Below are 26,299 nucleotides of genomic sequence, written 5' to 3'. Positions count from 1 at the left end.
CCAACCGAGCATAAAATGACGCGTGATGACGTTGGGTGAGCGTCCCGACGTCATCGTGCACTTGCGCGATATTTCGCTCGGCGGGCGAGCACAGTAGTTGGGAGCGCGCCCACTGACAATTAAAAGGCCTATTAAGGCCATTAAAGTTATAATTGAAAGAAATTTTTCGCTGCTTGTCCAACCTTACGATTGGCGAGCAGGCGAAAAGATCAGGTGAAAAGGCCTGCTCATGTGACAGAGTCACATGAGGGGCATGTTTTATAACATCTTAAAAATCTTTATTTTTAATGTTCAAAACTCTTCATCTCCCTGTGCCTCAGGAAGCTTTTCCTGTGCGCACCTGTGAACTTGCGCTCTTGCCCTCCTCCCCCCCTCCACAGGGGCAGCGCTGAGTGCTGCTGTGCGTGCTTCATGCTGGGCGGGCCTTAATTAGCTCGCCAGCGTGAAATCATGGTCCAGCCCCGTTCGTGGATGGCGGTCAGCTTCCCGACTGCTCCCGCCCGTCCCTGCTGAGCCCGCCTGACAAGGGAAAAATCCTGGCCATGAATTTTCTCCCCAGTTATTAGAAATGTGAGCTATGTTTCAACTGCACAAAGCCCAGATTTTGATGATTCAGATTTTGTGCATTTTATTTTGCTGTAGCTTTTTAGCAAATAGAATTAATTTTACAGTTTATTTTACCTCCTTTGCTGCTTTAAAAACAATTCTTTCTTAAACTGGACTCAAATTTTCTGGGTGGAATTTAACTCGTGATCTGAAATTGCTGAACTCAATGTTGAGTCTGGAAGTCTGTAAAGCTGTAAAGTCCCTAATCGAAAAAGGAGGGGCATTACATCGAGCTTCACTACGTAGAAAGAGAAAATCTTCAAAAGCTGAAATAAGAGAGCTGCAAATGCACAGTTTTTCACTTTCATTCCATTCTTTTATTTCCATCTTCAGCCTCACCTGGCTAACTGTCTATGTTTCCAATGCCTTGCTCTTGTAAATAATTACCTATCTATTAGAGCATTTACTGTTTTTATTTCAGATTTCCAGCATTTGTAGTATTCTCTTTTGCCTATCCATCCTCTGTCTCTGTTGACCTTTGTATGCAGGACTTCACAATGCATCTAGTATTTTAAAATTTGTTACCAGACTATGGGCTGGATTTTAACTTGCAGTTGGGAACCCATTGGACCCGACCCCACACATCAGTGATGTGATATGATTTTTATTGGAAAAGGCCCTAACTGGCCCGATGGTGAGCTTGGTGCCTAATTAGGTGTGCTGGGTGGGAAGGAGATGAGAACTTGCTCTGGATGGTGTTTTTAAAAGACAGATGGTAGCCATTATTGGTTTGCCTTTACCTTGAAGAATGAAGCAGGCAGAAGAGCTGAGGACCAGCAGCCTCATTGTCCAGACAAGTGCCTAAATTCTCACTCCTCAAGAAGTCAAACTCTGCTCAGGTGATGGCAACTTTATGCGACTGCATCAGCACCTCAGTTTGACTATCCATTTTTTATAGAAGAGTTTTCAACAGCAGACACCATCAATAATGGCTCACTGCTGTGGTCCCGACAGCTATGCACTAATGTGTCCCAGACCATTTTCTCTTCCCATTATTGATATTGAAAATTTGATTCTGTCCCTCTGCAACCTGTTAACAAGCTCATCAATGAGCTTAACAGCAAGTACATTGGAGGTGTGTGTGCTGCCAGCTAATGCCCACTGCCCTTCTTTTAAAAATTCCAACGCATCACGGACATGTCGGAAGACTGACACACCAACCAAGAGCGCTATTTTCAGAGTGCACTGCACCTGACCTCGCTCTCACAGGTGATTGAAAGTCTGGCCCTATCACACTTATTAGCTACCTCTATGAAAGTAGATAGGCTATTTGAAGGCTCTACTTAACCCCCTTCTCATTTGCCCTTGCCTGCAATCTAAAAGCTGATTCTTCAGTCACCTTTATGTCATACACCAAAATCTTTCTTTACAAATGCTGATGAATCTGCTTTACGTTCCTAGCAGTTATTGTGTTTCTAATGTAAATTATTGGTCTTTGGTTGAGAGACCTTAGGCAGAATTTTGCCCTCATCGGGCAGGCTCGGTGGGGCAGGCGGGAGCGGTCGGAAAGTCGACTGCTGCCCGCGATTAGGGCTGGACCGCGATTTCATGCTGGCAGGCCAATTAAGCATGAACACCGGCTGGAAAATGTTTGAGAAGGGGCGGGCAGGGCGGGGGCCTGTTGTCCTCCGGGCCCAATTGCAACCCGGCAATCGGTTCAAAAATGGCTCAGGCAGCCCGAGGGATGCTGCCCGCGTCGGAGTCGCAGCAGCAACATGGCTGCAAACGAGGATGCAGAGACCAGGCAGGAGGTGGGGTAGGCTGGGCACTCGGCCCCCTGTTTCTCTGACTAGTGCCACGCTGGCCTCCTAGAAGAGGTGGCTCCAGAAGAGACACCTTTGTCCCCAGATTTAGGAGGAGGAGGCCACCGCACCTCACAAAGATGACATGGGAGGAGGTGGCAGCCCAGGTGAGCAGTCATGACATGGTGCAGCACACCTGGGTGCAGTGCCAGAAGTGCTTCAATGACCTGTTGCACTCAGGAAAGGTGAGTACCATGCTGGCATGGCTCAGTGTGTTGAATTGTTTTGGGCTGGCCATCCCCGCATGGAGCTCAGGGGTGTTAGAGTCTGAGTGCCAACTGTCAATCATGCCTGAGCTGGCCAAGGGGCTGAGCCATGGATGCTTTGACTGAGTTCCTTGCGGCTTGAGGGCCATGACTCTGATCTGCCCTGCAAGGTGCCCCTCAGCTGGGGTTGGCCAGGCTGCAATGGCGCTACAGGTAGAGAGTGGACTGATCATTGCTCCTCTGCCCTTTCAGCAGAAGACATCCCATAACAATTTTGAGAGCTCACGGACTGGCGGAGGACCCCCACACCTCCTCATCCTCTCCCAGTACGAGCAGGAGGCCTTGGAGCTCGAGAGGCGCCATGCACCTCGGTCAACCAGCTGCAGTGTGGCTGGGGTGTCAGATGAAGGTAAGAGCGGAATGCACTGAGGTGAGAGTTTTAGATGGTTCAAACATTCTTGTGTAGTTTCTTCATTGGTGGGAGCCTCCAGACTGAATTCCTCATTGATCAGTGAAAGAGGACGGCACCATGATGCACATCTCCATTGTCTCACTCTGGTGCCTGGCATGCATTGTGACAGTTTCATGACTTAAACTAATGACATGTCCTCCTTCTCCCTTCGATTTTCCACCAAGCAGCAAAGCGCAGGATCTCCAGGAGCTACCCCTGACCCTGGAGGACCACCATGCTCACCAAGCACCTGCGTCACACCCGCTCTCTAAAGCAAGCACCAGCGCAGTTCCCACCACCTCGATGGGCAATAGTTCGGCAGCTAGTATCTCGGTGCACATTGGTGAGGCCACTTCACACTCGCTTGAGGTGCAGGCAGAGGCAGAGAGTACCCAGGGCGCCGGCAGTCGGACTGCTGGGGACCAGGACAATGCTCAGTTGAAGGCTGATGATGGGCCACTGGAGGTGTCCATTAGGGAGCAGATGCTGAATGTCTAGCAGGGTGTGTGGGAGGATCTGATGGAGATCCAAGGGGTAATGCGTGCCATGGTCTCCGTTGTGGAGGAGTCCATGCGGAGCCTCCTCCATGGAGAGAGTGGTGACTCTCATGGAGAGGCTGCTCCAGGAACAGAATCAGGGGTTCCTGGGGTTGCACTCGGACCTGCAAGCCCTCACACAGGCAATGACCTCAGCTGGTCAGTGTCCATGTGTCAGATGGATGGGACACCCAGTATCCCAGCCAGATGCCCATCCATCAGTGGCGAGCAGGGAGTCCACAGCGACCTCATGTTGGCGCACGAGCTGCTTGTTGTCTCTGCGGGCTCCTCTCAGGGCGCTCTGGATGACGGCAGCAGCTACTCCGCCCCCTCTGCCAGTGACCGTGGCATCTGATGTGGCTGCGGCGACTAGGGAGATGCCAGGATTATGACGTCTTCTGCGGCCCCTTCCATCTTGGGCTACCTGCTGGCCCTGCACCCCCTGTGCCTGCACCTCTCCTCCCACAGGTCGGCCCCCTGGAAGTTGCATTGGGATGCCTGGCCTCCTCTCCCTTCTCCGCATTACCAACGTAAGGGATGGCTGTCTGAAACCTGGAAGGGTCCACACGGTCCAAATCCTCAGGTGGCCTGGAAGACACCAATGAGTCCTGAAATTACACGTGGAAATGCTAAGAATCAGAGATTAAGCTGCTAAGTACCAATAGGCCAGCGGCAGCTAGTTATCTCCAAAGCTCCTCACTACTCACATTGACAATGCTGCTGACCCTTCCTATTGTGCCCGTGGATGAGGCTTTGCAACTTGTCGGCTGCCTGCCTTCCCGTTTTGCCTGTGCGACGAGAGAAAAATTGCACGGGCAATGTTAAATCGCTGTCAATTGGGGCCTTAACTGGCCTCTTAATTAATGGTGGGCGAGGCTCCGACTCCTGCGCTGGCCTGCCGAGCGAAATATTGCGCGAGTGCGCATTGACTTTGGGATGCTTGCCCGACGTCATCGCGCGTCATTTTAAGCTCGTTCGGGTTGGGCGCGTGCCCGCCCGACGAGTGAAAAATTCTGCCCATGATGTTGGATGTTCAGCAACTTTTCAAGTTTTAGCTTTGGGTATTATTACATTATAGTCACTTCTGTAACAAATCAAACTCATAGTTTACCACTATTGCTGTTGACAACAGGCAATAAATACCTTGTTTAACATAAGGCATGAAATTAAAGACTATCTGAGAAAAGACAGAAATATGTTTTAGTTCAGGGTGTGGACTTACTTTTTGTCTCCTTTATACCATTCAAACGCTGCTGCAGGAACTGCTAAAGCCTCGCATCGCAACAATCCTCCTTTACCCACTACCATCCCAGGACTCTTGATTTCCATTATTGCGGGAGGGTCTAGAACAGAAAACAATCACTGTATTAGAACAGAAGTCGTAAACAAGGTATGGAAAATGAAATCATTTTTCTATTCTGTAATGTTGCACTAATCACTTTTGGTTCCGCAGAGGTCTGCAGGCCATTCCCTTTAACGATTCACACCAAGTGGTATGTACTTCACAAGTAAAACAAACACCATTGCTTTTGTACTAAATTAAGATAATTGTGCAAAACACTGCTGCCAATGTTACATATCGCATGGATAAATTACATGCAATGTCATTCATAAAAGAATTTCAAAGCTTATCGTAGTTAATTATCAATTCTGAGGGTTTTTTGAATAATCTTATCCCTTAAATGTTTAATTCCATTTCTGAAAAGAACAAAAGAAGAAGAAACTTCCATTGATATAACATGTTTCACATCCTCTGGACCTGCACAGTTACCTTTGAAGTGTTGTAGACAAACACAGAAACCAATTTGTACACAGCAAGGCCCCACAATGGCAAGGATATGAATGATCAGATAATTATGTTTTGATTATGTCGGTTGATGGATAAATATTGTTGAGGACACCTTCTTCGAATAGTGCCTCTACACTCACCTGAACAAATGGATAGGGCCTAGTTTAATTATTACATGAAAGAGAACACCTCTGATGTTGATGCAGCACTCCTTCAGTGCTGGAAATAAGCATCAGCCTGGATTATATGCTCAAATTCTGGAATGAAGCTAGGACTTCCTACTTTTCTTTGAAAAAGTGTCATGGGATCTTGTACATCCATCTGGAGAGGCTGAACAGCTCTGTTTAATTGCTCACTCTGAAGAACAACATTTCCTCAGTACTGCACCAAGGTATCTTTAGATTATTTTCTCCTGTCCTTGATTGAGGCCTGATCCTACAGCCTCCTGATGCTGAGGTAAGAGTACTACAGAGCTAAGGTGACATTTAGTAGGCCTCAGCTTCTGTAACAGCACTTCATGTCACTTCATGTAATTCAGGCTAAAACCAATATTGAGTTTCTTTCAGCTAGTCATGTACCAGAGTTTTGGAATAAACTCCTGAACTAAAACAAACTGCAGTTTAAAACATATTGGATGTCGAAAAACACCAATTCTGGGATTGTTGCCCCTCCAAGACCAACTCAAATTATTCCTCATTCTTTTCCAGTAGCACTGGAGATAGTTCAATTAAAAGCAGTATACACATTGTATTAGGTTTAGAGTGAAATACATTTTCGTCCATATAGAAGTCCAAACAATTTACATTTGAAGAGCAGGTGCAATGAGGATCCGGAGGCAGTAATTACCACCTAGAAGAGCAGTCAAAAGGAAGATGTAGAGGCAGTAACCACCACCTAGAAGACCTATCCAATCCTGTCCAATCTGTAGCCCCTGAGAGAAATCAAAGTGTGACATCACAGGAGAATGGATAAGTGATTGGTTGGTGAATATTTAGCTCGTTTATCATCAAAACTCATGTAACTTATTCATAATTTAAGGTTTCATTAGTTTTAGCAAGGCTCACCAGCAGTAATACATTTCATTGGGAGTAGCAATATTAATTACTTATAAATTAATTAAGAATAAATTAACTAACACATAATAAATATGGCAGGGCAGGTATGTGTTGCGACAGCAGAACGTGGGATTTCCTGGACAGTGGGGTGACCCAGGGCAAACATGTCTGCGGTAACTATGTGCGGGTCAAATCCGCTCTGGAATTGGTGATCCACCCTGACCAGACCTGCTCTGTGCCAGGCAGGAAGATCTCTGACAGCCTGGCGCTGCTCAGGGATACGATTGCCTATGTACAGGACAGGGGTGTGGATACCTGCCTCATCAGCTTGGATCAGGAGAAGGCCTTTGACAGAATATCGCACACCTACATGGGGGATGTGCTCTCCAAAATGGGCTTTGGGGAGGGAATTCGAAATTGGATCCAACTGCTCTACACTAACATCAGTAGCGCAGTCTCAATCAATGGGTGGGAAACAGATAGCTTTCCGATTAAATCTGGAGTCAGGCAGGGCTGTCCTCTCTCGCCTGTCCTTTTCGTGTGCTGCATAGAACCCTTTGCCGAGTCCATCAGGAAGGATCCGGGCATAAGAGGAGTGACGATCCCAGGCAGTGGAGGCACTCAGGTAAAAGCCTCCCTGTACATGGACGACGTCGCCGTTTTCTGCTCGGATCCGCTGTCGGTGCGCAGACTGATGCACGTCTGCGACCAGTTCGAACTGGCCTCGGGAGCCAAGGTAAATCGTGGGAAGAGCGAGGCCATGTTCTTTGGGAACTGGGCTGACCGATCCTTTGTCCCCTTCACTGTCAGGGCTGACGGCCTGAAGGTGCTGGGGATATGGTTCGGAGGGACCGGGGCATGCGTTAGAAACTGGAAGGAGCGAGTGGCTATGGTGAAAAGGAAACTGGGCATGTGGGAGCGACGCTCCCTCTCCATTGCGGGTAAGAACCTGGTCATCAGGTGTGAGGTACTCTCGCTGTTGCTGTACGTGGCGCAGGTCTGGCCCATTCCACACTCCTGCGCGATGGCGATCACTCGAGCCATCTTCCGCTTTATCTGGAGGTCGAAAATGGATCGTGTCTGCAGGGACGCGATGTACAAGCCTCTAGATAAAGGGGGAAAAAACGTGCCCAACATCGCCCTCATACTGATGGCCACCTTTGTGTGTGGCTGCATCAAGCGGTGCGTAGACCCTCAGTACGCAAACACCAAGTGTCACTACGTGCTGAGGTTCTACCTGTCCCCGGTGTTGCGAAGGATGGGTCTGGCCACGCTGCCGCGGAACGCTCCAAGTAGTTGGACCGTGCCGTACCACCTGTCCCTGGTGGAAAAATTTATGCAGAAAAACACCTTTGACCACAAGTCCATCAGGCAGTGGTCAGCACGTAACGTCCTAGAGGCCCTGAGGGAAAAGGAGAGGGTGGACCCTGTGGGATGGTTCCCCGAGCAGACTGTCAAAGTCATTTGGCAGAATGCCTCATCGCCAGAACTTTCCAACAAGCACCAAGACGTAGCTTGGCTGGTGGTGAGAAAGGCCCTCCCCGTCAGATCCTTCCTACACGCCAGGAGTCTCACCCCCTCTGCACGATGCCCTCGAGGTGGCTGTGGTGGGGAAGAGACCGTTGTTCACCTCCTTGTGGATTGTGCCTTTGCAAAGAAAGTCTGGAGAGAGATGCAGTGGTTGCTGTCGAGGTTCATCCCGAGCAGTTCTGTGACACAGGACTCTGTGCTCTACGGGCTGTTCCCAGGGACACACACCGAGACAAACATCGACTGCAGCTGGAGGATCATCAACTCGGTGAAAGACGCGCTTTGGTCTGCCCGAAACTTGTTGGTCTTCCAGCACAAAGAGTTGTCCCCGACCGATTGTTGCGGACTGGCACAATCCAAAGTCCAGGACTACGTGCTGAGGGACGCACTAAAGCTTGGGGCAGCTGCCGCAAAGGCGCAATGGGGAAGGGTCGCTGTCTAAGACCTTTCTACCACAGCGCACCGAGAGACTGGGAACTGTTTAGAGCCCCTCGGGCTGTACAGATCAAAATGAAAGGCTGTAAATGATTGTAATATTGTTTGTACTGATGCACCTGGTGATACATTTTGTAAAAGTTTAACCTGGATTGTACCCTTGTAATGTTGTTTTTGAAATGGTTTTGAATGTGATTGAAGATTTTTTATGAATAAAGTATATTTTTACAAAAAAAAACTATGTGCGCCCCTCGGGCTGTACAGATCAAAATGAAAGGCTGTAAATGATTGTAATATTGTTTGTACTGATGCACCTGGTGATACATTTTGTAAAAGTTTAACCTGGATTGTACCCTTGTAATGTTGTTTTTGAAATGGTTTTGAATGTGATTGAAGATTTTTTATGAATAAAGTATATTTTTACAAAAAAAAAACTATGTGCGGCTTGAGGAGCTTTGGCTCAGAGACATTGAGCTGGAGACCGAGTTGCAGATACTACGATGCATCCGGGGGGGGGGGAAGTTACCTGGACACTTTCTATCAGGAGACAATCACATCCCTTAGGATAGGGTCTTCTGATTTGGTCAGGGAAAGGAGGGTATGACTATGAGTGAGGAAGATATGGGAATCCAGAAGGTAGATGTGGAGGAGCCTCAGCCTTTGCAGTTGCCCAACCGGTTCTTATGGATGAAAGTGGTGGATGCAGGGTGGATGAGAAAACTGATGATGGCACCATGGTATAGGAAGCAATTCAAGTGGAGGGAGTTAATATGAATGTAGTGGTAGTTGGGGACATTATAGACAGGGGGTTAGACACAGTTCTCTGCAGCCAAGAGCAGGCGTGCAGATGGCTGTGTTTCCTGTATGGTGCCAAGGTTCAGAATGCCTGCTCTGTGCTGGAGAAGAGCTTGCAGTGGGAGGGATAAGATCCAGTGGTCATGGCCCACGCATTAGCATCTCATGCATGCTAATTAAAAGGCCACCTCACTGGAATTAAGCCCGCCCTCCAAATTAAGTTCCCCGCCAGTGAGAATTTAGAATGTTCAGTTTTATGACTGCAAATGAGTGGCGTGCACCTGGCGAGCTTCACCTCTTCCACAACTTTGAGGCCTGTAGATGTTCCTTTCCCCTTCTTGGGAGCCTCGCATAACTTCACTCGAGTGCCATTAAGCAAACGCTGCACCAAGGCTGAACAAGGGAGATAAGCGGAGGATGGGGGAGAGAAGTAGGTTGGATGATTGGAGTGAAAACTGGACACGGGAGGCAGGCTAATGGGAGAAGGGTGGGGAGAGTGTCCAGGGAAGGGGGTGGGGAGAGGGTCCAGGAAAGTGAGCTGGAACGTCCAGGGAAAGGGAAAGGGCTGGATCAGTGGTGTTGACAGTGGGGTCCAGGGGGGAGATTTCAGGGTACTGGTAATAGGAGGGGACAATCACAGTCAGCGGGGAGATTAGGATGTGGTAGGTTGGCGGGTCTAGGGTGAGAATCTGTTAGGTGAATGTCTCCTTAGATGGGTAACGGAGGGGAACAAGACAGATGACTAGGATAACAGGTGGAGGCAGGGTGAGCATGGGGAAGGTAATGGATTCAGCTCTGAGGGGAGGAAAGGCATGTAGAGGTGGATCATGATAGGGTCCTGGGTAACAGGGCAAGGTTCAAGGGTGACAGAGGCCAAAGGAATGGGGATATTGCGTGGGTCTATGATGATGGGGATAAGTTGGTGGGTGACAGGAGAGGGTAGGAGGTGGCGGAGTAAGTTTGAAAAATGATGCACACCATTTTTCCAAACTGACCTTGGCCATGCAGTTAGTCAGTCCGTGAGATCACGCTGCTCAAAGAGCAATGTATCCATACACATTCATGTACATGGGAGGATTACCCATCCCTGGTCCTCCAGGATGTCCTTTACCTGGAAGGGGTCAGGTGAGGATATCTAGACGGAGGCTAGGTGATGGGTTTAGCTGTTGGCTTTGAGATGGATGGAAATCTGTGAAGGACATGCTCACTTAATGAACCACTTCAATCCGTTCACACATCCATTGAGGCATTAATGATGCAGGCTGCAAGCAATTCTGCCTTGGTAATGGCTCTCATCCAGAGGAAGAGAAAGAGGGCCCATTGCCGGTTGGCACTGGGCCATGAGCAGCAATAGCCTGAGCAGCAAGAGGCAGCGGGGCCTCTAGAAGGTCAAGACGCTAGTGAACATGGACCACTGCAAAGATGAGCATTGGCCCGAGCATGGGTCTATCACTGGTAGTGCTTTTGTGATTGTTGGTCCTCTAGAGAGTGAGAATAGGTAATTAATAGTGGAAAATAATGAAATGGTGGATGAATTGAATAGATATGTTCCAAGTCTCTTCACTTTAGAGGATGCAAGTAACATCCCGGAAAAAAATTGTGAATCAGAAGGTGAAAAGGAGGGTGGAACTTAAAACAATTTTAATCACCAGGGAAAGAGTACTGAGAAAATTATTAGAACTAAAAGGTGACAAGTCCCCAGGTCCTAATGGACTTCATCCGAGGGTCTTAAAAGAAGTGGCTGCTGAGACAGTAGATGCATCGATTAACTTTCCAAAATTCCCTAGATTTGCGAAGGTCCCATCAGATTGGAAAATAGCGAATGTGACTCCTCCATTCAAAGGAAAAAGACAGAAAGCAGGAAATTACAGGCCAGCTAGCTTAACATCCCTATGAGGGAAACTGCTGGAATCTATTAAGGAGGTTATAGGGTGACTGTCAGGAAGAGATATTAATATATATAATGTTATTGGAATTTTTTTTAATGGAGGTTTAGCCTGTGTCTGTGAGTCTGTGTGTGTGTTAATTGGATTAAAGTTAGCTTTTCTGGGTGCTTTGATGTATAGTAGTTTTGAGATGTAAATAGTAGGTAGAAGGTATATTTGCATTTTGTTGAGTAGAGCATTCAAAACTGGGGGGGGGAGAAATCTTGCACCTAGCTAGGAGACACCAAGCAATGTGTTTCTATTATTAATAAAATTGGTACGATGAAAGGGGTTTTATTGTTAGAAGAGGTAGAGTTTAAAGGGCCTAGTGATACAATGAGAATTTACATTTGAAGGGGAAGGCTTGGTATAACAGAACGGAGTTTTGTGTGTGCAGGTCAGAGGCATGTAAGATCTAAGCCTGTAAGCCTACAACTGACTGCAAAGGAACAAAATTGAAAGGAACCTCATTTTGAATTTGTAAGGTGAAAATGCTTTGCCTGGTGCCTGTTTAAGTCGAATGGTTATTGTTGCCTTAGTGGAGATTAATTTGGGAATTTGTTAAAAGTTATGATAGTAGTAATTTGTAGCCATGTGTATGTGTTTAAGTTTTTGTAAATTAATATATGTTTAAATTAGTTTGATATAAAAACCACTCGAGAACTGGTGGTCTTATTCCTCAATTTAGAGCTGCAACTCAAAACATACCAATTGAAAATATAGGTTATGACAGTTGATTAAAGTTTCCCTCTGGGATTTTAAATAACTCAGCCTTTACCAATTGCTGTGTCATAACAACTGGGGGCTCTTGGTGGGATAAAATTTATCTTTCCTTGATTGGTTTGGAATTGGTAAATCTTAAAGTTACTAGTATGAGAGGAACTTTGAATTTAGGAGTTGGTGAGGTTTTTTAGAAGTGGTAGGACTGCAAGATGGCTTTGGCAATTGCTGAGATTTGCCTGGGAGTAGAAGATATAACTCTGATTGGGTTGCAACAAATAACCAAAAGTTTACAGAGTTGGCAGATAATTTAAAATTGGGGTTGCCTGCGGGGGCTAGGAAATCAGATATAATTAAAAGTATAACACAGCACTTAACGGTTGGAGGTGAAACCTGACACCAATGAGTCACAGCTGGGGGTAGTGAGATTTCAGTTACAAATGAAGACGCTTGAATTTGAACAAGCAAATAAACTGAAAAAACTTGAATTAGAAGCAAAGGACAGAGGAATGGCTTTTATAAGGGAACAGGTAGAAAGGCAGGAGAGAGAAAGGAAATAGGAAAGGGAATTAGAAATTGTGAAAATTGAGAAGGAGGAAAGAGAAAAAGGGAGAGAGAATTCCAACTGAAATGTTTAAATTTGTACAAGCTCTTCCAAAGTTTTAGGAAAAAGATATTGAAGCATTGTTTATTTCATTTGAGAAGATAGCTAACCAGATGAAATGGCCACAGGAAAATTAGATGTTATTATTACAGTCTAAGTTGGTGGGTAGTGCGCATGAGGTATATGCTTCACTGTCAGAAGAAATATCGGTGAATTATGATGTGGTGAAAAAGGCTATCTTGAGTGCATATGAGTTGGTTCCTGAAGCATACAGGCAGAAATTTAGGAATATGAGAAAGCAAACTTCTATTGAGTTTGCAAGAGTAATACAAAGTAATTTGATCGGTGGATATGGGCGTTAAAAATAGAGACAACCTATGCAGCTCTTAGGAAAGTAATTCTTTTGGAAGAATTTAAAGATTCAATCCCTTCGGTGGTGAGAACTCATGTGGAGGAACAGAGGGTTGATTCTGTAAGACAAGCAGCAGAGATAGCTGGTGATTATGAGTTAGTTCATAGAGCTAAACATTTTTTCGTCACTCTTTCAAATTGGAAAAGGATTAGAAGTGAGAAGGTGAAAGGAAGGTAGTCAGGGAAGGGAAGGAATAGCTGGAAGTTCCCAGGAAGTTTTTTCTCAGAATAAAAAGGAAGATGCTGAAGGTAGAAGTGACATTCGAAAATTGAGGCATTTTCATTGTAATAAAGTGGGGAACATGAAGTCAGTGTTGGAAATTGCAGGAAAAAACCTGTTGGAATTATTGGGGTACAGAAAAGCTCTGGAAGTAAAAGTACGGTTCGTTCTGAGGTTCAGGCACAGGAGAAACCTGTGGTTTGTGTACAGATGAAACAGGGACAATCAGTGATAGGTGAAGAAGTGTGAATGTGTTCACAGTTTACTCAAGAGAATTCAGAGGAGCAGGTTGCAGAAATGTTTCAAGATTTTGGGCAGAATTTTATGACAGCAGGATTTTACGTTCCCGCTGAAGTCAATGGGAAGTAATGGCTCGCCGCATTTTACACCCCCGTCCCTGCCGAAACGGGGCTGTAAAATTCTGCCCTTTGTGTGTGAAGGGAAAGCCTTTCCATGTGTAGAGGGTGCAGTAGGTAAAGATATTAAAATTTTAAGAGGCGCAGGATCTAGTCAATCCTTAATGTTGTGGGATAGTGATATTTGTTGTTCTAAGGGAGTATTGCAGGAGCAGGTAATAATAAGTGGGGTTCATGGAGATGCTAAGTGTATTCCACTGTGGAAGGTAAATTTAAAGAGCAAATGAAGGATGTGTGAAGTTATAGTTGGAGTGGTGGAAAAATTACACATTGCAGGGGTTCAATTTATTCTGGGTAATGATATAGCTGGATCGCAAATGTGGGTGATGACTATGGTAGTTGAGCAGCCTTTAGAAGTGTTTTCAACAAAGGTGTTGCAAAAGAAACATCCTGGATTGTTTCTTGACTATATTGTAACAAGAGCAAAGGCTCATAGGGAAGAGCAAGAAAAACAAGAAGGGCAGGCAATTCAAAGGCAAGAAGGTGTCGAAATCCAATTAGCTGACACTGTGTTTGATAGCATTATTCAGGAGGAAAGAATACAGGACAATTCAGCTGAAGTGTTTAACTCAAGGACGTTAGTGGAGTTACATAAAAATGATTTGCAATCAAAACAGTTATATCAGAAAGATTATTCAGAAACAGAAGCAAAATGTGTTCCGGTTGATATTACCTTCAGGGAGATATTTTAATGAGAAAATGAAGGTCGGATCATGTCTCAGCAAATGAAAGCTGGAGGGAGGTGCATCAGATTATTATCCCATTAGGATATAGAAATGAGATTCTGAGGATTGCTCATGAAATTCCAATGGGGGTACATTTAGAAATTAGGAAAACACAGGAAAAGATAGACGGGTTTTTTTTTGCCCAGGATTGCATTGGGATATAGTCAAATTCTGTAGAATTTGTCATACATGTCAAGTAACAGGAAAGTCACAAGCAGTGATTAAGCTGGTGCCTTTAATCCCTATACCAGTGTTTGAAGAACCTTTTACAGGGGTCATGATTGATTGTGTAAGACTCCTCCCTAAGACAGAAAGTGGAAATCAGTATTTACTGACAATAATGGATGTGTCTACTAGGTTTCCTGAAGCAATACCTTTAAGAAATATTACAACTAAGAGGTTTGTGCAGGAATTAATTAAATTTTTCACAAGATATGGTTTACCTAAAGAAATACAATCAGGTCAGGGGACAAATTCCATGTCACAGCTGTTTAAGGAAGTAATGAACAGTTTGGGGATAAAACAGTTCAAGTCAACAGCTTATCATCTGGAGTCACAAGGAGCTTTGGAAAGATGGCACCAAATTTTAAGAACTATGATGAGAGCATATTGTCAAGATATCCACAGATTGGGATACCGGAATTCCATTTTTGCTATTGCAGATGCTCCTAATGCATTGACTGGTTTTAACCCTTTTGAACTAGTTTATGGTCATGAGGTAAGGGGACCACTGAAATTCATCAGAAATAGGTGGGTCAAAATTCAGAAACTATTCTCCTGGATTATGTATCAAACTTCAGGGAAAGATTGAACAGAGCATGTGAGTTGGCTAGGGAACATTTAAAGATATCACAGCAAGTGATGAAAGTGAAGGCAGATAAGAAGGCTAAAACTCACAGTTTTGTTTCTGGAGAGAAAGTACTAGTTTTGTTACCAGTACTAGGTGATTCATTAAATGCAGGATTTAGTGGGTCTTACAGGATTGAAAAGAAATTGAGTGAAGTAAATTATTTAATAAATACTACAGATAGAAGAAAGAAGCAGAGGGTGTGTCATGTAAATATGCTTAAAAATTAAAAATTACTTTGACAGGGAAGAGGAACAAAAAGAGGTATTAGTGATGGTGGATGATGAGAAAGAGGTAGAAGTGCAGGACTCTGAAATTGATTTTCCTCCATTCAAATTGGATAATGAGGGGGCGTTTCAAAATTTAAATGAAATATTGAGTTACCTTCCAAGCAAGTGTCAAAGGGATTTGGAAAAGCTATTGCAGTCACACAAACCTATTTGTGGAAATAGGTTGGGAAAGACACATTTAGCTATACATGATAGCTCTGTACAAATTTCATCTTCAATAAGACAACATCCTTATAGACTAAATCCGGCAAAGTTATCACAAGTACAAAAATAAATTGATTTCATGATTCAAAATGATATAATCGAGTCTAGTTGCAGTAACTGGAGTTTGCCTATTGTACTGGGGTGAAATATAAAGGTAGAGATGTTTTGCTACAGTTGGTGAGATCACAGTTGGTGTACAGTTTTGGTTTCCTTATTTAAGAAAAGATATAAATGCATTGGAAGCAATTCAGAGAAGGTTCATTCAACTGATGCCTGGGATGCGGGGTTATCTTACGAGGAAATGTTCGACAGTCTGGACCTGTATCCATTGGAGTTTAGAAGACTAAGAGGTGATCTTATTGAAGCATACAATCCTGAAGGGACTTGACAGGGTGGATACTGAAAGAATGTTTCCCCTTGTGGGAGAGACTAGAACTAGGGGACACAATTTAAAAATAAGAGTCTCCCTTTAAAGACAAAGTTGAGAAGAAATGTTTTCTCTCAGAGGGTTGTGAATCTTTGGAACTCTCTTCCCTAGAGAGCGGTGGAGGCAGAGTCAATGGATTTTTTAAGGCAGAAGTAAATACATTCTTGACTAACAAGGTAGTGAAAGGATGTGAGGGCTAGATGGCATATGGAGTTGAAGCCACAATCAGATCAGTCATGATCTTATTGAATGGCAGAGCAGGTTCATATGTTCGTATATACATTTCCATGCATAATTCCCACAGCTCATACATACAATGAACAATAGGTGACTCAATATGCAAATTTATCTGAACAGATAGGCTCACTTTAATGATTACATCAAAGAAAGAAAAACTAATACCTTAAGGGTAAAAGTCCCTTCCTGTTGCTTACATCTGGACAGTGATCCCATCTGGCTAGGTTTTACATTCAGCGAGCAGGCGCTGTGGGTAGATGCAGAAGGGAACATATCTTCCACTCCCGCACAGACCCTGGCCCAGCAGAGATATAACGTCTGATAGAACATGAATTACTTTGAGATGAGACTTCTGCCCCATCTGGGGAGGAAGTTCTGCCTCCAAGAGCTGCTGGTCAATCTGGCTCTAGCTGTGCCATGTTTGTTGGCTGGATGCGGATGCAAAGTAAGTGCATGGATGGAGTAGGGATTCGCCAAAAACAGGCTGGCAAGCCTCGGCGAGGTGGGTGAGGGGTATGGGGGGTGGAGGGGGGTAGGTTGGACAGGGCATGGGGAGGCAAGCATTGGCTGGTGGGGGGGAGGCTGGAGCTCAGGTGGGGGGCAGCCTGGAGCTTGGGCAGGGGGCCTCTGTTAAAAAAAGAGGGCCCGTAAAGGAGGAACCACCACCCCAATCCCCAACCTCCGTCTTCCGGCTAAGGGACCGAGCAGTGTTCCTGCTGGGTTTCAAACCTGTCACTGGCCTCAGCCCACCATGAAATAGTGGCAGAAGCAAGAAATGCCAATTAATGGCCAATTAAGGGCCTCAATTGGCACACGGGTGCGTGGGCCGCCCGACACCTGCCCTGCTGCTCGGAACATTGTGGCAGAGCAGGAGTGGGAGGGTAGCTAGCGAGAAAGGAGCCCATGGCATTTTACAGCATCCCCGCCTACAAGTCTACCTGCCTGGGAGTGTAACATTCTTCCCAGCCTTCCCTTTAGTTTCAACTCACTACTCTTCAGTTCGCAACCCAAAATTTATGACAGTAATGTTAAGCTGCAAATTACATTATTGATTTTGGAGTTTTTTGGTTAAGCCATGAACATTTATATTTTGTTCCCCATATTTCCAGGAGGTTTCAGTTTGTTTTTCACTGGCATATTATTATTTAATTTTTGTATCCAGCCTTTTCTTGTTATGAGGATTATCAGAGATCAAAACTGGGAATCCAAAATGGGCAATTATTTTGATGAAGGTGGTGCTCTGGTGCATGGAAATAACCAGAATTTGCCTGTTCTGTTTTACCAATTGGAGTTAGGCTAATGATATCAAAAGGTTTTAGATCTAATCTCCAAACATATTCATAATAGCGCATGAAGCTTCAGAGAGATGAGCACAAATTGTCATCCCAAAAGAGAAAAGCCTTTTAAAAAAAATCATTCTACTTAAATACTATGCACAGTCTGGAATTCAAATTTGGCTGCATAAGGCCACACAGCATTTCAGTTATCACTACATAGAGCTAGACATTCCACTCAAATAAATTTACCTCAGCTAATTGGGTTTTTTGCACTCTACTGCATGCATTCTTGTATGGCTCATGTGCCAACCCCATGATATTTCATACTACATCATAATGGATCATAATATTTGCCTACAACTTTATATACAGTAACTGGTCATCCACTGGATTTCTACTGTTTGTTACAGTGGTTCTTTCTTTAAGCACAGGTACAGAATGAATTTATTTCACCTCAAGGTTGATTCTTAAGGAAACTGCATTAACTTGAATTGGTGACTTGAAAAACAACATTGGATTTTGTAATTTATTTTTAAGTAACTTTTTTTGGATTTTTGCAGTAAATGCAGCATAGAGTCATAGTTATAGAGGTCCACAGCACAGAAAAAAGCCCTTCAGCCCATCGAGTCTGTGCCAGTCAAACAAGAACCTAACTATTCTAATCTAATTTTCCAGCACTAGGCCCATAGCCTTGTATGCCATGGCATCGCAAGTGCACATCCAAATACTTCTTAAATGTTATGAGGGCTTCTGCCTCTACCACCCTTTCAGGCAGCAGACAGAAAATGTTCCTTGTAGAGCACAATGCATGAATATTTCATTTTAGAATAATTATACATTTCATGCACAAGATGGTGGCAAGTGAATGGGCAGGCAGCAAATGTTACCATAATTTATAAAGGTGCATAAAAGAAGGAAAGAGGTGCACTAGATGCAATAGCATAAACATAAGTGCCATAATAATATTGGATTAAAAATGATAGAGCTGTATGTCAGTCGTCAGTTCTTCTGCAAGTGCCTTGCCATTTATACTGTCAAGATGATGGGCCTGTAAATAGTTTTTGGGGTCTTTGTTCTATGAAATATCATAATAAGAGCTCCATTGCAACATGCAGACACCACCTCAAGATACGGCGCGTGGTGGGCAGAATTTTTTTAAGATACCAGAAAGAAGCTAATAGCACTCAGCTTTTAGCAAAGAGAGAAAGAACCCAAATGACCCTGTTAAATTGGCTTGATCATGTAATGCACAATGTCTAATTTTGCTAAGGTGGAGCTAAATCATTGCAAGATCACCACATTTAATGTTGTTAGTAGATTGTGCGTCATTCAAAGTTTAATTATTATACGATCAGGGAATGTGTTGGCTCGTGTCAGGCTGGAGATTAGAAGTATAGGTGAGAAAGACACGTTATTTTTAAGATTAGTTATCTGACAATGTATAACATCTGCCAACATTAGATGTACATATGTAACACATGTACAAGCAACTGTTTCATGGTTTGAAAATTATAGTTCCTCATTTTTCTTCTAGTCTCCTGAAGCCACTGAATCCAGCCTTCCACTGGAATTCAGCTGCTCCCAGGTAAGTTGCAAGTGGCTATTCTTTTTGTGAACATAGCTGCAAGCATCAGGGTGCTATTCCACTGTGGTGATGTATTACATCTATACCCAGTCTCATGCTCAAGCAGCTCTTTTTCTCTCTTAAATTTTCCCTCCATGCTCTTCCTTCTCTCCCCCCCACAACCTCCCCAGGTCAAAAATGTGAACATTTGCTCGTGCCACTCCCCTCCCCTCCACTTCACTTCTCACCAAATCCAAGCATCTTTAATCAACTGTCATACAACCATTGACCCAGATGAGATCATCTGAAATGGTCGTGTCAAATGCAGGCTTATTGGCCTGTATAGCTTAGCCTTATACTCAAAGGGCAGGATTTTTACCTCGTTGAGCGGGTGCAGCGAGCAAGTCCAGGAGCAGCCGCGAAGCCGCCTGCTGCCCGCGATCGGGCCCCGGCATCAATTTCACGTTGGCTGGCTAATTAAAGGCCAGCCAGTGTGAAACTTGTACTACAATGCTGATCGCTGCCAGGATGGGGGCGGGAGGAGGGCGAGCACGGAGGTTTGCGCATGCGTGCAGGTGCGCGCAAGGAAAGCTCCCTGAGGCACAGAGCTACCTCAGGAGCTGAAGATTCTTAACATCAAAAATTAAAATTTTATCAATGTTAAAAAACATGTCCCCTCATGTGAGTCTGCCCGTGCATGAGGTTTCATAAAAAATCCAAAGGCCGCATGGCTGATTCGCCTGCCCACCAACTGTAAGGTTGGACGGGCAGTGAAAAATTGAATCCAATTAATACTTTAATGGCCTTAATAGGCCTGTTAATTGTCGGCAGTTGCGCTACCAACTCCCGTGCATGTCCACCAATCGAAATATTGCGCGAATGCGCGATGACGTCGGGACACTCGCCTAACGTCATTGTGCGTCAATTTACGCTTGACCGGGTTGGGCGTGCGCCCACCTGCTCAGCAAAAAATCAGCCTAAAGTGTTTTTTTTTACTCAATAGAGCACTGGTGAGCTGGGAAAGTATGGATTGTCCATATTTCTTAGTTTATCTATGCAGCATCTTGGAAATGGGGTATGCATGTGGTATCCATGATGATAGCCAATGAGTACTTTGTCAATTAGATAGCCTGGATCTCTATTTTTAGGAATCAACTCAACAAAGGTGTAAAATTAAATGTTTTATGCATTAATAATCCTGGACACTCATTGACCAATGCTGTAATGTTATCCTGAAGTTGTTCTGCAAGTAAAGCCATATTTGTTCCACTTCATTATTTCATTTGTGCAGGGCTTGAATACAAGGAATGTGGAAACACACATACAATGATCAACCAGACGTGTCAAATGTCACCTTCACTCACATTGATCGTTATGACCAACTTATTTGTAAAGAGAAAATTTCCTGAAGTTTCACGCCATGCCCATTGCCCGTTGCACACAAGGCAAATAAAAGTTGAAGGACAACTGCAGGAATCAGAAAGAAGATATTGTAAATTGACCAAGTCAAATTGTCCTGCTGAACATCAGCACAGGAGTATTTCCACACATCAGCTAGTAAGCTACAACTCAATATTATTGTTGTTCTGGTTATATGGTGTACAAGCAGAAGGCTGTATTTTTCCGTGGAGAGAGAAAAGAGTTAATGGGCTGAATTATATGGTGCACGAGATTACGAGATTCCTCGACCCCCTCCCGCCCCCCCCCCCCTCCCCTGCAAGCCCTACATGTTTTAGGGGGAACCTGCCGAGGAGAATACTGGCTGCCCTGCAGTCAATTGGCAGGAGGTGGGATTTTGTCCTTCAGGGACAGGAAGTCCAGCCTCAGAGAGATGCTAGCCAGTCAGAGGCTAATAGGCCTCCAGCAATTCGGGCCTGGAGGAGGTGTGTGTTAGTCACAATAAGAGGTTGTGGTGGAAGAATTCATCCCGGCTGGTCTCTTGGTTAAAGCTGGTTTATTTCCAAGACAACTCCTCAGTGCTACTATCTTCCTAGTAGCTTCCCCCCAAAGTGTTCCAGCTGTACCTTTTTATTCTCTTCAGTTGGGATAATTAATGCCCATCACCTATTTAACTACCAATTGGTTTTAACAAGATGTTTGCCGTATTAACAGATTCCCCTCTTTTCTTTTTTAAATTAAAACTAAAAAAAACTTGAACACTTTTTTTTAAACAAACAGAAGGAAGTAATGTCATGTATTTCCACGTCCATAATTCCCAAATTTCTTTTACCACACACATATATATATATATATATATACAAAACAAAAACAATTTTTTTCATTGCATCATTATAAGACACCCCTCTTCCAACACATTTAATAATTTTTTTAGAGCAGGCCCTTCCTTTTGTAAAACAGTCTGATAGTTGGTGACTTGCATCAACCCATTTTATCTTAGAGATCTCTTTTCTCTCTAACACCTCCTTTATGCTGGCTAGGTCTATTCATAGCCTTTTTTCCGTGACACTGTTCGTGGAATGAACGTTGTCCCAAAGAGACCGGTTATCAACGTAATATTCTATGGGCAAACTTTTCCCACATTGCCCCTTATATAATATTTCAATATATTGGACAAGTAAACCTCCATATCTAATGCCTCTACTAAGGCCAGCGTTTCAGCAGCTAAGGTGCTTTTCACTACCCTTTTTATTTTCTTGGCCTCCCAAGGCAGTGGGCAACATTTATTGTTCTTTCCCACCAAGAATATGATGAACCCTGTTGTGCTAGAGTACCCATCTGGAAGATTAACATGTGAAGCATCACTAAAAATGACCAACCTCATATCTTCTGGATCACCCAAGGCTGGAAACCTGAGCACCCATCTCTCACAATTTAAATTTTTAAGTGTTTTATTTGCTCTCGGAACTTGCTGAACTGTAACATGTTTCATCATGGTACTCAGCTCTAACACATCATAACTAGCGTCAGGCCTTGTCTGAGTGCACAACCAGTTCAACTGCCCAGTCAAACTTCTCAACTGTTCCATTTCTTCCTTGGTAGCAGGATCCTCTTTTTGTGAGAATCTACCACGAGTTATTGGGATATAATTAACATTTTCTAGATAAGATTGTTGATTCAATGTCACTCCTAACTTGCTCTGCTTAATGTCTAAACCTATGTATTAAAGGCCCCAGAAGCCTGACTTCCGACCTGGAGTTCCTTCTTTATTTTCTCGATTACCCATTGTTCAAATTCTACAGATTCTCCCCACAGGAAATCATGCATGATAAAGATCCCAGCTAGTTTCTCCTTATGGTACCAGTAGGACATTGTGGGGCCTGCCTTTAACTGACTTATCAAGACAGACCTCACAGAAAAATACCATACTCTTGATGCATCATTTAACCCATAAGCACACTTGTTCACTTTCCATAGCCTTCCTTCTACATCCCCGGCTTCTTTGGGTGGTTTCAAAAAAATACTTCCCTTTGAAACTTCTCCCCCTGTAAAAACGCAGCCTTTATATCAATTGATTGGCACTCCCAGGAATAGGATGCCAAAATAGCTAAAAAAAATCTTCAAACTCACTTTCCCCGCAGTAGGCGAGTCCATTCTAACATCCTGATCTCCTAGTCTCTCTTCAAAGCCTCGGGCTACTAATCTCACTTTGGCATTGTATCTGCCGTCTGGGATTACCTTTTCTGTACAGATCCATCTGCGAGATAAAGCTGGCTGTCCTCTGTCAGGTATTTCAGAATATAACCCAAATTCCTTGCAACTTTCTAACTCTTTCCGTTTGGCTTCCTTAACCAGCTTACTTTCCAATTTATTGGCAGCTACTAGAATCTCTCTGTCATAAGGGCTTCTACTTCTATTGAGATTGCTAGCTTGTTCTCTAGTCTCCCTTGTTAAGCTACGGCCTCTACTCACATTCCTCTCCCTTTCTGGACTGATACTATATGATCGTCCTCCCATGCGAACAGAGCTCCATTTGCAAGTCTGTGATCGTTTTCTAGGGTTACGGCCACTTTCTGGTCCACTGTCAGAACTCATACTGCGCTTTCTGGGTTTCTACAACTTTACCTCGGTTTGCCAATCGATAGGTCTTGTTTCCTGTCCTTCATCCTGCACATTTAGCCAATGTTTGTATTTACAGTGGCCTTTCCTGCTCTCCCTATGATGGTGGCATCCCTCCACACACAGATCCCTTCTGGTATGTATGTTATCCTTGTTCCTACTTTGGGTAATTGCCCTTTTGGACGAATAATGTTATCCTGTACCTCAGTATTACTTTATTCATAGTCAGTCATCCCTGTATCTGCCGTTGTCTGCTCCTCATAAGTACCCAGTGTATGTGTATGTGAAGTGCATGGTATCTCCTGGCGTTCTATGTCTTGTTCAGAACCTGTAAAGGTATAGTGAGTACCAATTAACCGTGAAGAATGTACCCTAACAGTTTGATTACCATGTTGCACAATTACTACTTTCCCATCACTCCCTATAACCTTGCCAGGTCCTTTCCACTCTTTCTGGCCTTCCCTTTCATAATATACCATGTCTCCTTGTCTGAACTGTATTCCTGATGGTCTTATGCGATACCTTAGGGCCCGCTGAATTTTGTCCGAAACATCAGCTTTAATGAAAGCTTTTCTGCCCACATGCAAAGCATTCAGATGAGCAGAAAAAGTGGAGGTAATGCTAGTCCCTTCTAGAGCAGAGGGAGCATCTGTAAACACTGAAAGTAACTTCGAATTTCTTCTGTACGCCAACTGATATGGACTGTACCCCCCAACCATTTGCAGAGAGTTCTTTGCATGCACCGCCCATGCTAGCCCTGTTTACAGTTTACAACCTGGTTGATCGGCTAATATTATATGTAACATGTCATCTATTACTGCATGGTTTCTTTCACAAAGACCATTCCTAAACAGGCTCTCAGCTGCAGTGTGCATAACTATGATGTTTACATTTTCGCACGTATCTCGAAATTCCTCATTGGCGAATTCCCCACCATTATCTGCGAGGAGCTTCATTGGTGTTCCTAATCCTGTTCCTACCCATTTCTCCATGACCTTATCGACAATGGTCCTTTTGTCTTTGCTATGTATCACAGTGGATAGGCTAAATCTGGTTGCCTTATCTATGAAGTGTAGTAAAAAAATACCCCTATCCTTGTCCCAAACTTTCAAGTCGATTGTCACTGCATCGTTAAACTCCCTTGCTAGTGGCAAGCATATCTTGCGATATTTAAGGCAAATTTCACACTGAGCAGTGATTTGTTCAATAAGATCATCATATCCTTTATCGACCACTCCCGCATCTCAAAGTAGAGTCTTCAATTTCTTTGGCGCCGGATGTGCAAACTGTCTATGTAATTTCAAAATGATCTTTTTGTCCACCAAATTCTCATTCTCAGCAGTTAACAAACCTTCATGAACTTTTTGATGAGAAATCTCTGGTTTCCTTAGTGGCAAGCAGTAATGGCCCGACCGAATCAAATATAGATCCACATTTTTTCCAAACACAACTGCTCTATCATTCTTCATATCTAGCGTCATCTGAGCCTTCTTCATTGCAGATCAACTCAACAGTAGCGGTATCTCGCTTGGAACCAAATCAGTACTGATGAACAGATTAATCCCTGCTATCTTACAAGGGAGGATCACCGGTTTAACATCCTCCAATGTGTTGTCATCTCCAAACCTGAAGCAGGTAGAGCTTTCATACTCCTTGACCTTCCGCCGGTCTGCCTCATCAAGAGACTCCAGATAGCAGTTAAGCCAGTCCATGCCACACACCGTAGAAGTACAACCACTGTCCAGAACTGCACAGTTGAAGGAATCTACCATCAAGATACTCATCACTGGATTCAAACTCTCAGTGATCAATACAATTCTTTCATGGCACTAACCATCATCATTTTCAGTTTCAGATGAATCTGTCTCATGGGTTACTTCCAAAACATGATTCCTTCGCTGTGGGCAGTTCATTGCGTAATGGTACCAGGAATCACACCGAAAACACTGATTAACAATTCCCCATGCATTTTTTTGGGTTTAAACATCTACGGTCACCATCCCAGACACGCATTTTGTCCCAACTCTCAAATTGGCTAGGGTTATGACCATTTTCAGACCTCTTGTCATTAACACCATCTTTTATTGGAATCTATGTCTAATACTAGGCCGACCGCAAAATTCGGTCACCATTGAATCCTCTATCCTTTGTTTTACAGCATAGTTGTTTGCATTTGCTAAAAAAGTGGCAGGGAACAATTGTTTCCCCAGAAATTTTTTTAGGGCAGCAGCCATTTGATCTAAGAGAGGTTCTTTCCCCCAGAGCTGAACCTGTTAGTACTAAAAGACTATCAACATGGGAAATGCAAGCACAGTCCAGTAATTTAAATGCTGATACCGATTCTGGAATTTCAAGTTCAAATCTCTGTAGCCTCCTGTACCATTTATCAAAATCCATGATATATTCTTCCATGGACTGATCATCTGATTTCCTAAACCTATTAAAGACCGTCCAAGCTTCATACACTTCCAATAACTCATCCTTTTTGTAGAACTTATTCAAAAATTGTATCAGACGGTTTAATCCCTCTTCATGATCCAAATCATCCACTTTCCACTCTGAAAATACTTTACTCCTTATCTTACTTTTGGTTGGTAATGACAACACCAAAGCCATACCTTGCTTCTTCTGGGGCATAGCAGTAACCTGGGTCTACATTTCAACTTCAGCCTTCCATTGCTGATAAGGTTCAGAGTCAGAAACAATTGGTGGATAATCAAAGCTTGCGATTTTGCACCGTCCTTCCACCATTCCGTAACTTAAATTGTCAGCAACAGTATACTTCTTTTCCCTCAGAGGACTGAGACAGAAATCTTCATATACAGCAATCAATCAGCAAAGCTTAAAGTTCATCCTCTGCTACCATGTTAATCACAATAAGAGGTTGTGGTGAAAGAATTAATCCAGGCTGGTCTTTTGGTTAAAGCTGGTTTACTTCCAAGACAACTCCTCAGTGCTACTAACTTCCTAGTAGCTTCCCCCCAAAGTGTTCCAGTTGTACCTTTTTATTCTCTTCAGTCGGGATAAGTTATGCCCATCACCTGCTTAACTACCAATTGGTTTTAACAAGATGATTGCCATATTAACAGTGTGTGGCGGCAGATCGGAACTGGTGAGTGTTTTGGGGCATCGCTGGGTGCCAAGCTGGCAGGCCGGGGCAAGAGGGGCGCGGGGGGCTGGGATTTGAGGCCATGGGGGAGCATAATTAGT

General features: G+C 44.0%; 1 protein-coding gene across 2 annotated transcripts in view; it reads right to left on the bottom strand.

Moving 5' to 3' along the window:
* The window catches only part of negr1 (neuronal growth regulator 1), a 685,966-nt gene that overhangs the window by 70,270 nt on the left and 589,397 nt on the right, over positions 1-26,299 (bottom strand). For both annotated transcript variants that reach the window (XM_078561247.1, XM_078561248.1), the window contains exon 5: positions 4,824-4,944. In XM_078561247.1, the coding sequence (XP_078417373.1) occupies positions 4,824-4,944 (121 nt within the window). The remainder of the gene's footprint in view (positions 1-4,823; positions 4,945-26,299) is intronic.

The sequence above is a fragment of the Cetorhinus maximus genome, chromosome 17 (genome assembly GCF_964194155.1).
Source record: "Cetorhinus maximus chromosome 17, sCetMax3.hap1.1, whole genome shotgun sequence".
NCBI lineage: Eukaryota > Metazoa > Chordata > Chondrichthyes > Lamniformes > Cetorhinidae > Cetorhinus > Cetorhinus maximus.
Note: the sequence above shows the minus strand (reverse complement) of the source record. Positions and strands in the feature narration are given on the sequence as shown.